Source organism: Notolepis coatsorum (assembly GCF_963971535.1).
Source record: "Notolepis coatsorum genome assembly, chromosome: 15".
NCBI classification, from domain to species: Eukaryota; Metazoa; Chordata; class Actinopteri; order Aulopiformes; family Paralepididae; genus Notolepis; species Notolepis coatsorum.
This window is the reverse complement of record NC_140179.1, coordinates 101,235,262-101,249,189: the sequence shown is the minus strand read 5'-3', so window position 1 is coordinate 101,249,189 and position 13,928 is coordinate 101,235,262. Positions and strand designations below refer to the sequence as shown.

Sequence of the window (13,928 nt, the reverse complement as noted above, 5' to 3'; positions counted from 1 at the left end):
AAAAAGATACAAAAAATGCGGTATTGCACCCCTGGTATTTAAAAAAAAATCTAGGTAGAGAGGGGGGGGGGCCCTAACCCCTCCCAGCGACGTCACTCGCCACGCCCACAAATCTGTCCCCCGCACACCTGGAGAGCGAGTTACGCCACTGCTACACACACACACACTGTCATTTTGTTTTAGTGACACATTTGATTTCACATTAATAAATAACACAAATGTGGATTGTTTCAAAGTAATAAAGTGTGCAATTCAGCTTTACCTGGAGGAGTCGCGACAGCCGGCAGGATAGTGCTGTAGCCGCGAACTGCCTCCAGCTGATCCGACGAGCTGCGTTCCCGAGCTGAACGCTGACGACTCGCAACGCTATTGGTCCAGGGGAGCACGTTGTCGCTGACGTAAAGACGTCATATCCGGTTAGTACGCCCATCGGAAGCGTGAAGATGTTCCCTAAGCGGGTTGTACTTCCGCGTTCGGTTTGCGCGATCTGATTGGCCACTGACGTTTCTGGTCATGTGACATGTGCGCCCAATCGCATGACGAGCAGTCGAACAGCCTGCAAACTACCTAACGCCTAGTTTATGACTGGTTAAGCTTAGGCGACTCTTTCGAAGTTGGTTACGGTTAGAGTTTGGAATCAGGGCTGGTGTTCTATCGCCCTGCTCTAAGACAAACTCTAACTTTAACCAACTTCGAAAGAGTCGCCTAAACTTAAAGCTTAACCGGTGGCAGAAACTAGGCGTCACACGATTGGCGCACATGTCACATGACCAGAAACGTCAGTGGTCAATCAGATCGCGCAAACCGAACGCGGAAGTACAACCTGCTTAGGGAAAATATTTACGACGCCGGCGAGCACGTTGTCGCTGACGTCCAAGGACGTCATATCCGGTTAGTACGCCCACCCGGAAGTTGTGCTAGTGTGTGTGTAGGTGTGTGTGTGCGTGTGTGTTTGTGTGTGTGTGTGTGTGTGTGACAAGACAGTGAGTGAGTGAGTGAGTGAGGTGTTCTTTCTGTATTTGAATTGTGTCACACACTTGGTGTATCTAATGTACATTCATGCAATTTCACGAGCAACATGCCTCGTTACTGTGCTGTGAGAGAGTGCAGGAACCGCGGCGGGACGACGTCTAACGTCAAACAAGAGACCAAGAGGAGCTTCTATCCGTATGTTGTGTTCCCTCTTAACAATTGTGTGTGTGGTGACATCCAAGTGTTTGTGTAACCTTTTAGTGTTTAGTCCCACAGCCAGGTCAACTAGCTGCTGTCGCTACGAAGTTAATTGTTGACGATTTCTCAGAAACATTGTAGCCGTTTTGCACCAGAAAACGACGAGCTAGCAGCAAGTGCAGCCAAGTAAAGGCTACTGTCTGGTGGCTGATGCAAGTGATGGATAATGTTGTTGTTGCTTATTTTGATTGTGCACGTTTGTATTGTAATAAAAAAAATAATAATCAAAAGTGTTTACAGTTTCAAATGTCAACGTTGTGGTTTTGCTGTATATACCGGTAGTTTAAAAATATATAGGTATATTTTTGTTTGTTTTTTACACTGTAAAACAATCTAGTTTCATTGACAACGATACATTGGTTGATTGATTGAAAACTTTATTAACAGATTGCAGAATGGGTACAGTACAGTACAGCTCAATATATACAATTGTTAAGGGGATGCAGACCAGAGAAAGACTTTCGTCTTGTTTACATCAGGGTCCCCCATTTTCAATTCATCATAACATATATGACATACAGATAGACAGTGTTGTAGCCAATTTAATGATTTTCTGCTTTTATGTTACTGTATGAAGGCACCGTGTCATCATGAAAGTGTTGACCAATTAGCAGGCAGTGGGCTCAGGAGGCGGGGCTCATGTGTGCTTAGGTGCAATCTATATGTATGGGTTCACAGGTGTGCAGCGGCAGGGAATTTGGGTAATTATCACAGGGAAGCCACACTATCTTTTTACCATGCTCGTTTGTTTGTTTTCAGTTACATTGAGTCAATTTTTGAGTTTATTTTGTATGCTTATATTTGTCCACACCGCAAGTAGTAATAAAACACTCTCAACAGTGACCAAGGAGAAGACATCATTTTATTATCAACAAGCATCACGCGTAGGAAAGAGCTTCACCCAGTATTCCCTCACTGGCAACATTTCTTGTTAGGTTGCCCTTACACAAGTAAAAAGATAAGCTTCTAAACAAGATTGTTTTCGAAGACGGACAGATACGAAAGGAGTCAAGGAACAGCGGCCCTTTTTATTGACGTTTTCTGCCGATTCAACCACGATATCAACAACGCGGAACAGCACATCAAAGAAGTTACGGTGAGACGGATTCATGAATGAATGGAATAAAGTTGTGGAAGGAGTCGCCTCGCGCAGATGGATAAAGGCAAATCCTACCAAGAATTCTATATAAAACCTCCGCCTATTGCTTGACATTGTAGACATGAGTAGCGTGGGGAATCAGGAAATTAACGTTGAAATGGAGGCAGCTGTCAATCAAGATGAAACAGACAAAGAACTTGGCAAAAGGCTTTCTAAGCCCACATTTAAAGCTTTGGAAACAAAGATCATGTTGTTACATAAAGAAAGGTACTTTGGACTGAAACAATTGTGTAAAATAGCTAAAGAGTTGGATCAAATGATGTGCTCAAATGAAAATATTTCCGTCATGCAAATTAAGCACGACACACTGTGGAAGTTGGTTGGTGAAACTACCCGGGTACATGAATCACTAAAACCTCTATTACCCGACGACGAAATGTTTAAACAAACAGAATGGTTTCAAGGTCACCTGCACAATGTTAATCAAATCATTGACAAAATGGAGAAATGGGTGTGTGCTAATAGGGAGCAGTGCATGCCCACACAAGTTGATGACAATGATTACGAATTCAATGATGTGCCCAATGCAACTGAGGGTGTGGTTGACACAAAGAACAATGCTGTTTCGAGTACAAATGAGGTTCTGAATAACAATGGTTCAAATAACAATGCTGTGTCCTATACAAACGAGGGTCTTGATAATGATGGTTCAAACGTCAACTTTGTGTCAAATGAAAACGAGGAGGTGAATAGTATTGGGCCAGATGACAGTGTTTCCAATACGGGTAAATCAAGGGTGTCACGTGGTAGTTCTACCCGACACTCAATGTCATCAAACATTTCCGCATCCATATTGGCACAGGCCGAGGTGGCGGCACTCGTGGTATTGGAAATGGCATTAAAAGAAAGTCATGAAATGGAAGCTCAGGAGGTACAATTAAAAGCACAAATGGAAGCCCAGCAAGCACAAATGGAAGCCCAGGAGGCACAAATAAGAAAAAAAAGACAATTGCTTCAAATACAAAGCCAAATTGCTGCTCAGACAGCTAAGGTAAATGTTCTCAGGAACAGAGGGTCTGACATTGAAAGCAGAGTTACAGATGGAATGAACTCTTATGCATCAAAAGAAAAGGCTGTTCTCAACCCCTCTGCTGTACAATTCATTCCATCAATGTCGGATTGTCATGTCAGCTATCCACCAATAAGAGGGAGTGAACCTGCAATGACAATTGATGCACAGCCAGTGGATTCAGCACAGCAATACAGATTTCCGCCAACAGGAGGCAGCAAACCTGCAGGACCAACTCAACCACACCAAAAGCTATATAAGCAGCCCAGTACTGTAGCCACTCGGCACAAGGAAATCAGTTCTCACGGAACCAAAACAAAACCAAGTGCCTTCACTGCAAGCATGCCACAGCGATCTCAACACCTACCTCCTGCTGTGTGTTCACCGCAGCAACCCAGTCAAAGCAGTGAGGATCAAGGCAATATCTTCACGATCATGCAGAAGCAAAATGACATTACAGCATTACTTGTGCAACAGCAAGTTTCCTTATCATTACCCCCCAGGGATATACCAATCTTTGATGGAAACCCTTTTGAATACAACACATTCATTAGAGCCTTTGAACATGGAGTGGAAGGAAAGGTTGTTAATAGTGTGGACTGCTTGTACTACCTGGAGCAGTACACTAGAGGGCAACCTAAAGAGCTGGTAAAGAGCTGTCAACATATGCCATCCGACAGGGGGTATCACAAGGCAAGAACTCTTCTGCATGAACGTTTTGGAAATGAGCAGAAAATAGCCACTGCATATATGGAGAGAGCGTTTGGATGGGTACCTATAAAATCAGAGGATATCAAGGCTTTGCAAGCATTTTCGTTGTTTCTACGCATCTGTTGTAATGCCATGGAAGACATCAGCTATATGTCTGAGATGAACATGCCATCAAACCTACGGGCAATAATTATGAAGCTACCTTACAAACTCAGGGACAGATGGAGAAACATCGCTTTTGAATACCAGGAGAGACACCATCGTCAAGCAGGTTTCAGTGAAGTTGTCACCTTCATTGAAAGACAAGTGTCTATCGCATCTGACCCACTGTACGGGGACATTCTAGACACTGTTGTCTCAATGTCAAAGTTAAAGATTGGAAACAAATCTTCACAAGGACGCCTGCAGGAGAGAGGAAGCAGTTTTGCTACCTTTGTGGCACCCGTTGAGTTTGACAAACCAATAAGAGAATCCTGCCTGCTATGTGAAGAGGGTCACAGTGTGGAAACATGTTTTAAAATGGAGAAGAAGCGGCATTGTGAGAAAATAGACTTTCTAAAAAGAAAGGGTGCTTGCTTTGGATGCTTACATGTCGGGCACATAAGTTCACAGTGCCATAGTAGGTTGTTTTGTAAAATATGTAACCTAAGACATCCTACCATTCTCCATATTCATGAAAGGGAATGGCAAGAACTAAGATCACGACAAGATGGCACACGAGATGAAAACGGAATGAGTCAAGTCACCACTCCCAAAACTTGTGGCCACATAGGGGCCGGAGCACAAAATTGCGTCTTGTCTATTGTACCTGTCAAAATCAAGGCAAAGAAAGGCAACACAGTCTTAGAAACCTATGCATTCTTAGACCCCGGCAGTTCATCCACTTTCTGCTCTGAGCAACTCATGAGGAAGCTCAACTTGACAGGAAGGAGCACTAGATTCCTGATGAAAACAATGAACCAAGAAAACTTCGTCAACAGTCAAGTCATTTCAGGACTAGAGGTTGCAGCATTAAACAGTGACACCTACATTGAATTGCCTGATGTGTACACCCAACACAAGATGCCTGTGACTCGCTCTAACATCCCGCGACAGAAGGACTTGTATGCTTGGCCATATTTAAACACTGTGGAAATTCCTGCTATTGACGCTGACGTGGAGTTGTTGATAGGAACTAACACTCCAGACGCAATGGAGCCATGGGAAGTGATAAACAGCAGGGGTAAAGGACCTTACGCTGTTAAAACTCTGTTGGGATGGGTTGTTAACGGACCGTTGAGAGAAGGCGGTGACGGTGGGATTGGCTGCCCCACGGTCACAGCCAACCGCATTTCCATTGCTCAGATAGAGGAATTGTTGGTTGAACAATACAACCATGACTTCAATGAGAAATCAACAGCAGACAAGCCAGAAATGTCCATAGAAGACCTCAAGTTCATGCAGATTGTCAATACTTCAGCCGAACTAAAGAATGGACATTACTGCTTGCCATTGCCTTTTAGAGAGGACAACGTTGTTATGCCCAACAACCGCCACCTTGCTGAGCAAAGAGTCCTCGGCCTAAAAAAGAAATTAAATAAAAACCCTATCTTCAAAGAAGAATATACTAACTTTCTCAATAACGTCATAAGCAACGGCTATGCGGAGAGAGTGCCAGAGCACCAGTTGGAAGGAAAAGAGGGAAAGGTGTGGTATATCCCTCACCACAGGGTACACCATCCTAAAAAGAAAGACTTGCGAGTGGTTTTCGACTGTACAGCAAGCTACAAGGGAGTGTCACTCAACACCAAGCTACTCCAGGGACCCGACTTGACAAATTCCCTGCTTGGAGTTCTCACAAGGTTTCGCCTAGACTCTGTAGCAATTATGGCTGATGTAAAGGCTATGTACCATCAAGTCCACGTGGCAAAGCGGGACGTGGATTTCCTTCGCTTCCTCTGGTGGCCAGGAGGTGATCTAACACAGCCACTCACTGAGTACAGAATGACTGTCCACCTGTTTGGTGCAGTATCATCACCCAGCTGTGCTAGCTTTGCCCTCAGGAAAACGGCTGAAGACAACAAAGCAGACTTCCCAGTCCACGTAACGGATACCATCCAGCACAACTTCTATGTGGATGACTGCCTGAAATCTGTGTCCTCAGAGGCAGAAGCCATATCCTTGGTTACAGACCTTACCGCCGTATGCCAGTTGGGAGGTTTCCAATTGTTGAAGTGGATGAGCAACAGCAGATCTGTGTTGGAAACCATTGATGTTGAAAAAAGAGCCAAGAACGTAAAGGAACTGGACTTCGACAGGGACAGCCTTCCTGTCGAGAGAACCCTAGGACTGCAATGGTGTGCAGAAACTGACACCTTTAGGTTCAAAATGTCAGTTCAGGACAGACCATTCACAAGGCGAGGTCTTTTGTCTGTCGTCAGCTCAGTCTACGACCCTATTGGGTTTCTAGCACCCTTCACATTACCTGCCAAGATGTTGCTGCAAACTTTATGTAAACTGGACTACAGTCGGGATGAGCGTATTCCTCAAAAGTATCAGTTACAATGGGTGGGGTGGCTAGAGGATTTGAAAAGACTCAGCACCTTTAGTGTGCCAAGATGCTTTCAACCCAAAGATTTTGGACAGCTCACAGGTGCCAGATTACACCACTTCTCTGACGCCAGCGAGAATGGCTATGGCACAGTTTCATACTTGAGGCTGCAAAACAATAATGAGAAGGTTCACCTGTCTTTTGTTCTAGGAAAAGCACGGGTTGCTCCTTTAAAGAGTGTGACAATTCCAAGGATGGAACTGACAGCTGCTGTACTGGCAGCAAGAGTTGACAGGCTCCTGACATCAGAGTTACAACTGGAACTGGAAAACTCGACCTTCTGGACAGACAGCACAACGGTGTTAAAATACATCAGGAATGAAACAAAGCGCTTTCACACCTTTGTTGCTAATCGGATTGCTGCTATCAGAGAAGCTACAGATATCTCACAGTGGAGGTACGTTGACACAAAACGGAACCCAGCAGACGAGGCCTCCCGCGGGGTGAAAGTTGAACACATTCTCACCTGCAGTAGATGGATCCACGGCCCGGAGTTCCTTTCCAAAAGTGAGGAAGAGTGGCCTGTTAACATTATGGATACAAGTTCCATCAACAGTGATGACCCAGAGGTCAGAGGAGAGGCCTCAGTTAACGCTGTCATCATCAACGACGCACCACAAGCAACAAATCAGCTGATAACTTACTTCTCCTCATGGAACAGACTTAAGACCTCAGTTGCGTGGTTTCTTCAGCTAAGGAAGACGCTGCAGGTGCTGCTTCAAAGGAGAAAAGAACTACAAGCTGCTCTGTGCAGCACCGAGTTTGACATAACTCACAAGAACAAAGTGGAAGAGGACATGAAGAGTTTCAGAGCCACAATGGGTGGTCACACCTTATGTCCTGAAGACATCGACACTGCGGAAAGAGCCATCATTCAATACTGTCAAATGGACAAGTTTAGTGATGAAATCACTTTAAAAGAAGGAACATCTGGAGTAAAGAAAAGCAGCCACATTTGCAGACTTGATCCAGTACTGGATCACGGACTTTTGAGAGTGGGAGGAAGACTTAGCAAAGGAGCAATGCCCGATGATATAAAACATCCAGTCATTCTTGCTAAAGGTCAACACATCACCACTCTCATCTTACGCCACATGCATGAACAGCTGGGACACTGTGGAAGGAACCACCTGCTTTCGGGACTTCGCAGACGGTACTGGATCACCAAAGCAAATGCGGCTGCCAGAAAAGTACTCAACTCCTGCGTTGTCTGTCGACGAAACAGAGGAAAGCTGGGCGAGCAAAAGATGGCAGATTTACCAAAGGAAAGGTTGCAAGCTGACTTTCCACCGTTCACAAATGTCGGCATAGACTATTTTGGACCATTTGAGGTGAAGAGAGGCCGTAGCCTCATCAAACGATACGGAGTTATTTTCACATGTATGGCCAGCCGGGCAGTCCATTTGGAAATGGCCTACTCATTGGACACCAGCTCTTGCATTAACGCCATATGCAGATTCGTTTCTAGAAGAGGCCAAGTGTCACACATTAAGTCCGACAACGGCACCAATTTTGTTGGGGCAGAACGTGAGCTGAGAGAAGCTTTAACTCACCTAAACCAAGAGAAAATATCAAACTCACTACTTCACCTTGGAGTAAAGTGGAGTTTCAACACTCCAGCTGCATCTCATCATGGAGGAGTGTGGGAAAGGGTCATTCGCATGGTCAGGAAGGTGTTGACTTCTGTTCTTCATCAACAACATCTAGACGACGAAGGATTACAAACATTCCTGTGTGAAGTAGAGGCCATATTGAATGACCGTCCCATTACGAACGCCTCAGAGGATCCAAATGACCTTGAACCTTTGACCCCGAATCACATTCTTCTGTTAAAGGGCAAACCTTCCCTACCACCAGGGCTCTTCAGCTAAATTGATTCTTATTCTAAACGTCGATGGAGGCAAGTTCAATTCCTCTCCAACCTTTTTTGGCACAGGTGGGTTCGAGAATATGTACCACTGTTGCAGGAGAGACAACGATGGACAAAGGACAAGAGGAACTTTGCCACAGGGGACATCATCATGATTGCAGACTCTAATGCCCCTCGTGGATCCTGGCTGTTGAGCAAGGTACTGCAGACCTTTCCTGACAGACATGGACTTGTGCGATCCGTGAAAGTTCAAACCAAATATAACATTCTGGAGCGACCGATCACCAAGATCTGTCTTCTTTTGGAAGCCGATTAGATTAATAACCATTTTTTCCCTTTGGACATAGAAGAAGTTTCCATGATCATAAAGATCTACTTTCTATTGGACGCTGAGTAGACTGAAGCCACTTTTCTATTACTGGGGTTACTAACCCTACTGGATTACACGAACTTTATGAACTACATGACTTTTGAACTATTGCCAAGATCTGTCTTCCTTTGGAAGCTAATTATATGATTATCTGTTTTTTCCTTCAGACTGCATGAACTTTAAGCACTACGAGTTAAATATCAACGCGGACTACGCACTTGGCTACAACCACTTGCATGCATTGAATTGTTACATGTTTATATAGTATCAATTGGGGCCCGGAGTGTTGTAGCCAATTTAATGATTTTCTGCTTTTATGTTACTGTATGAAGGCACCGTGTCATCATGAAAGTGTTGACCAATTAGCAGGCAGTGGGCTCAGGAGGCGGGGCTCATGTGTGCTTAGGTGCAATCTATATGTATGGGTTCACAGGTGTGCAGCGGCAGGGAATTTGGGTAATTATCACAGGGAAGCCACACTATCTTTTTACCATGCTCGTTTGTTTGTTTTCAGTTACATTGAGTCAATTTTTGAGTTTATTTTGTATGCTTATATTTGTCCACACCGCAAGTAGTAATAAAACACTCTCAACAGTGACCAAGGAGAAGACATCATTTTATTATCAACAAGCATCACGCGTAGGAAAGAGCTTCACCCAGTATTCCCTCACTGGCAACATTTCTTGTTAGGTTGCCCTTACAGACAGTACTGCTACATCTATACATTTATGACATACCAGATTTACAAATACAGTACTGTTTGTGATACAAAAAACATGTCCACTCTACTCTCACAGGTTCCCTTTGCAGGACAAGGCCAGGTTACAGAAATGGGTGGACAACATGAAGCGAGGAGAGTGGACACCCAGTCGTCACCAGTACCTGTGTAGCGAACACTTCACAGAGGACTGCTTCGATGTGCGCTGGGGGATCCGCTATCTGAAGAACACCGCTGTCCCCACCATCTTCCCTTCTGTCCAAGATGTAAGGTTCAATAGATCGGGTGCTTTCCCACTATTTTCAAAATTCATTCCACTTCAGTCATTTGCAGGCAGTCATGTTATAAAGGGTTTACAAATGTTTTGCACACATTCATGTAGTTTGACAGTTATTTAGAGTAATGAGTTTGGGTTGTGTTGTGTTAATTACAGCTCCTTGAAATGATAAGCAGTCCCTATAAGACAAGGTATTGCTATTTTTTCATCTACATCGTTTAATGGAGCTGTAACTGGTGGTGGCCATATTCAAACTAATTTACTCCCAATAACTGTCAATCTAAATGAATGTGTGCAAAACTGTTTAGAGTTTTTGGATGTGTGTGAGATTATGTGCAAAATAATTCTGCATCTTTTTTTTAAGCAAAGTGCCCCTTTAACACATTCCCTGCCACGCTTATATCCATCAATGTATGATCACTGCCACCGTTCTAAGTCTATGGAGATGTTCACCTTCTTTGCAGGGCTATAACTTTTTAAATTGTATTGCTAAATTGACATTACTATGGCCCATTCAACATTGATTATCTATCGTTCAGGATGTAGGAACGTTTTACTTTTTCATTCACACATTCATACGAAAATACCGTCTAGAGTATAAATGTTTTTATCGTTTTCTGCAGTATTTCCTAGAACGTGAGATATAGTCATAAATGCATATATTAGATTATCAAATGCCGTTTTATACCGATCGACGCTATATAAAAAAATTCAACTGTACATGGTCCTAAACGTTATGACTTTAATGTGCTAAAGCTTCTTCTTAGTGCCTACTGGAGAGAGGCATCTATGCCACATATTTACAGATGGTATCTAGTCCAATTGACTTATCTCAAACCCGCCCTCTTATCTTGATCCACTTTTCTTGACAGAGGACCAAGAAAAGAGGGACGTTTTTGAGATTGGTCAATTAAGTGTTTGCCATACTGATTCTATTCTTTACCTTATTGGACAACATAGACATAACCCACTAGTTAGGAATTTCGAGCCAAAAAGTATTGAGTTATAGTCAATTCTCCATTAAAAATGTCAAATGTCAAAATTCTGTGTTTGAACCTTCCCCGCTGCTAACATCCTATCTTAGGTCGTGTCCACACGTATCTGGATCTTTTGCAAAACGGATATTTTCAGGCTCCGTTTAAAAAAATATCCTCGTCCACACGACAAAAAAAAGAATAAACATTTATTTTTTATTTATTTATCCATGGTTACCTTACTGGGGGGTCCGCAACTCAACATTAGCCACCTGCAGATGGCAGGGAGATGCGGGGTGTGATGTATTTGAGTTGATTAAATATTAAACACTCTTTAATTTATAAAATGAAATAGAAAATAGCCGTTATTTATTTCCATATTATTCAAAATGTTCAAACATTTTCACGAAAATGCCGTTTACGTGTGGATAAAAGGCCCAAACGTGGAAGAAAATGTGTGTTTTGCAAAAGATCTGGATTAGTGCCGACAGGCCCTTAGTCTGGTCTTAGTTTGGTATCGGCTCAATATCCAACACCAGCGTCAATAGAGATACGTTTGGATCCCACCAGCTTGCAAATTAATTTAGCATGAACCAAGAGTTGTGATTTCTAACTACATGTTTTGTCACAGGAGGGGGCTGAGAAGAAGGTCCTCGTCAGTAAAAGGAACACCAAGCCTAAAGCGCCGCCCTGTCAGACGGACACCGAGCTCGTCGGACCCCACAACTCCCCACCCGATAAGAAACCGCTCTCTTTGAGGACAGCCAGCAGCTGCACCACCACTACTACTACTACAACTATCAACCCAGTCTCAGAGAACAGTGCCACAGCAGATCACACTCAGCCCAGCCCGCTTATACTACCGCTGGCTTCAGAAACGGGCCTGGCCTCCCATAACGACGACACATCGCTCGGCGAGACCCTGCTCTCGGAAGAGACTCGGGCGTCATATTGTGACGAGCTACCGGGGGACAGCGGTGCGATAACGGCGTCCCGCCCCGCACCACCGTCTCAGGCCGAAGAACGCTGGCCCCGAGGAGGGGCGTCCGACTCCACCGTGACAGTAGTGCTGTGCCACCAGGCCCTCTGCCCCTTCTCGGACGGAGGGGTGGAGGAGGACTCCACCGTGACAGTGCTGTGCCACGAGGCCCTCTGCCCCTTCTTGGACGGAGGGGTGGAGGAGGACTCCACCGTGACAGTGCTGTGCCGTGAGGCCCTCGGCCCCTTCTCGGACGGAGGGGTTGTGGAGGACTCCACCGTGACAGTGCTGTGCCCTCGTGAGGCCCTCGGCCCCTTCTCGGACGGAGGGGTCGTGGAGGACTCCGCTGCCCTCCGAGCGGCTCTGGGACACAACTTTATCAGCTTGGTTCCTGTGGAACTGGTCGAGGGGGAAACCCTAGTGGTGGATTGCGTACTTGGTGGGGGGGACGGCGGCGAGGAAGAGCATGTCTCCGCTTACGAGCACTCGTACTGCAGGCCGGATCTGGACAGAGAGCGTCTCTGGGGCAAGATCCTGAGTTTGCACGCCAAGATCCTGGAGCTGGACCGTCGGGAGGAGGGCACAGTGGCCAGGATTCACGCTCTGGAGAGCGAGGTGGTTCACATGAGGAGGGACAGTGCTGTTTTTAAAGAAAAGCAGCAAGTGTTCGAGGACTATATAACATCCATATTGCTCTGACAATGGGTGCAATGTTTCCATTAACACTAGACATTTGAATAGAAATCTGAAACTACTGCTTTTGTCTCAGTTCATTGACATAATAATGCACCCATCCAACTGTCTTTTGGATTTAAGTGATGCCACTTACGCAACTGCAGAGTAGGGCTGTCACGATTAATAATCGGCGATAAAATTCCGTCGATTTGCATATTCACGATCGACTCATCGTATTGTTAATCGTATGTGCCTTTTGCGGTGGAAATGGCAGACGCTCAAAGTCATAACATGTGCAACGTTTAATCGAACTAATGCGCAGTGAATCACGTTTAAAATAGAATTAACTTCTCTTAAACCACTATTCGTGATTCTGCCTAGAGCCAGGACTCGCAGTCACATTTGATAACTTCCGTGTTTCGCTCCAGCTGGAAGGGAGGGGCTGAGCCTGATGCCCACACCTTACCGTTAGAAGCTCTTCAGCCCTGCATCCTGTGTGTGCATACATTTACTATGCTACTCTTTTTTCCATGGCTTATGCTAATTAGCTTTAACAATCCTGATTCCTGAGCCTATTTTATTCAAATGGGAGATATTTATTTAAATATGTATATAGCCTATATATAATTTTTTTTATTTTAATCGTATCTCCTGTGCTGGCACAAGCACTACCTCTGTACCATAGCGTAGAGTGGAGAGTTAAAGGTGTCATGCAGTGCTATTCCTAGCACTATTTGGGCAACTTTACACACTTCCTGTGAGTCTATGTAACACATGTGTAATTTTTATTCCAAAAATAATCATTGTTTTATATTTCTAATCTTGTACTCAAAACCAGCATTTTTCAGCCTCATGAAAGCAGGCTATTATTGGCTTGGCTCCACCCACACTTTGAGTGACAGCCACCCACCAAATAGCTCCGCCCATCTCCCCGTCATTCCATCCAGGTGGAGGTCTTATTGATTGATTGATTGATTGATTGAAAACTTTATTAACAGATTGTAGAATGGGTACAATACAGTACAGCTCAATACACACAATTGTTAAGGGGATGCAGACCAGAGAAAGACTTTCGTCTTGTTTACATCAGGGTCCCCCCTTAGGTTTCAGGTTACATACAAATATGGTATGTCATAAATATAGAGATGTAGCAGTACTGTCTATCTATATATATATATGTTACCACTATTTGTAAAAGCCACAACCACGTTACCATATTTGTAATAATGTAAATCATTGTGTCGTTGTACATATTGTGTATACACCGTTAGAAGCTAACATAGGTTCCATCACTCTGAGAGTCCATGTTATGAACTATTACCACAGATATTTTCAGTTTTCAGGGTTGATCTAACAGTTTTGATTA

At 44.3% G+C, this 13,928-nt stretch overlaps 1 protein-coding gene across 1 annotated transcript; it reads left to right on the top strand.

Moving 5' to 3' along the window:
- Window positions 1-1,078: 1,078 nt before the first annotated feature.
- LOC311242160 (THAP domain-containing protein 5-like) lies at window positions 1,079-12,586 on the top strand (the record flags this gene model as incomplete). The annotated part of the gene is made up of 3 exons (XM_084331112.1): window positions 1,079-1,167; window positions 9,737-9,923; window positions 11,540-12,586. The coding sequence occupies 3 exons, from the start codon at window positions 1,079-1,081 to the stop codon at window positions 12,584-12,586; spliced, it is 1,323 nt and encodes a 440-aa protein (XP_084187238.1).
- Window positions 12,587-13,928: the final 1,342 nt, after the last annotated feature.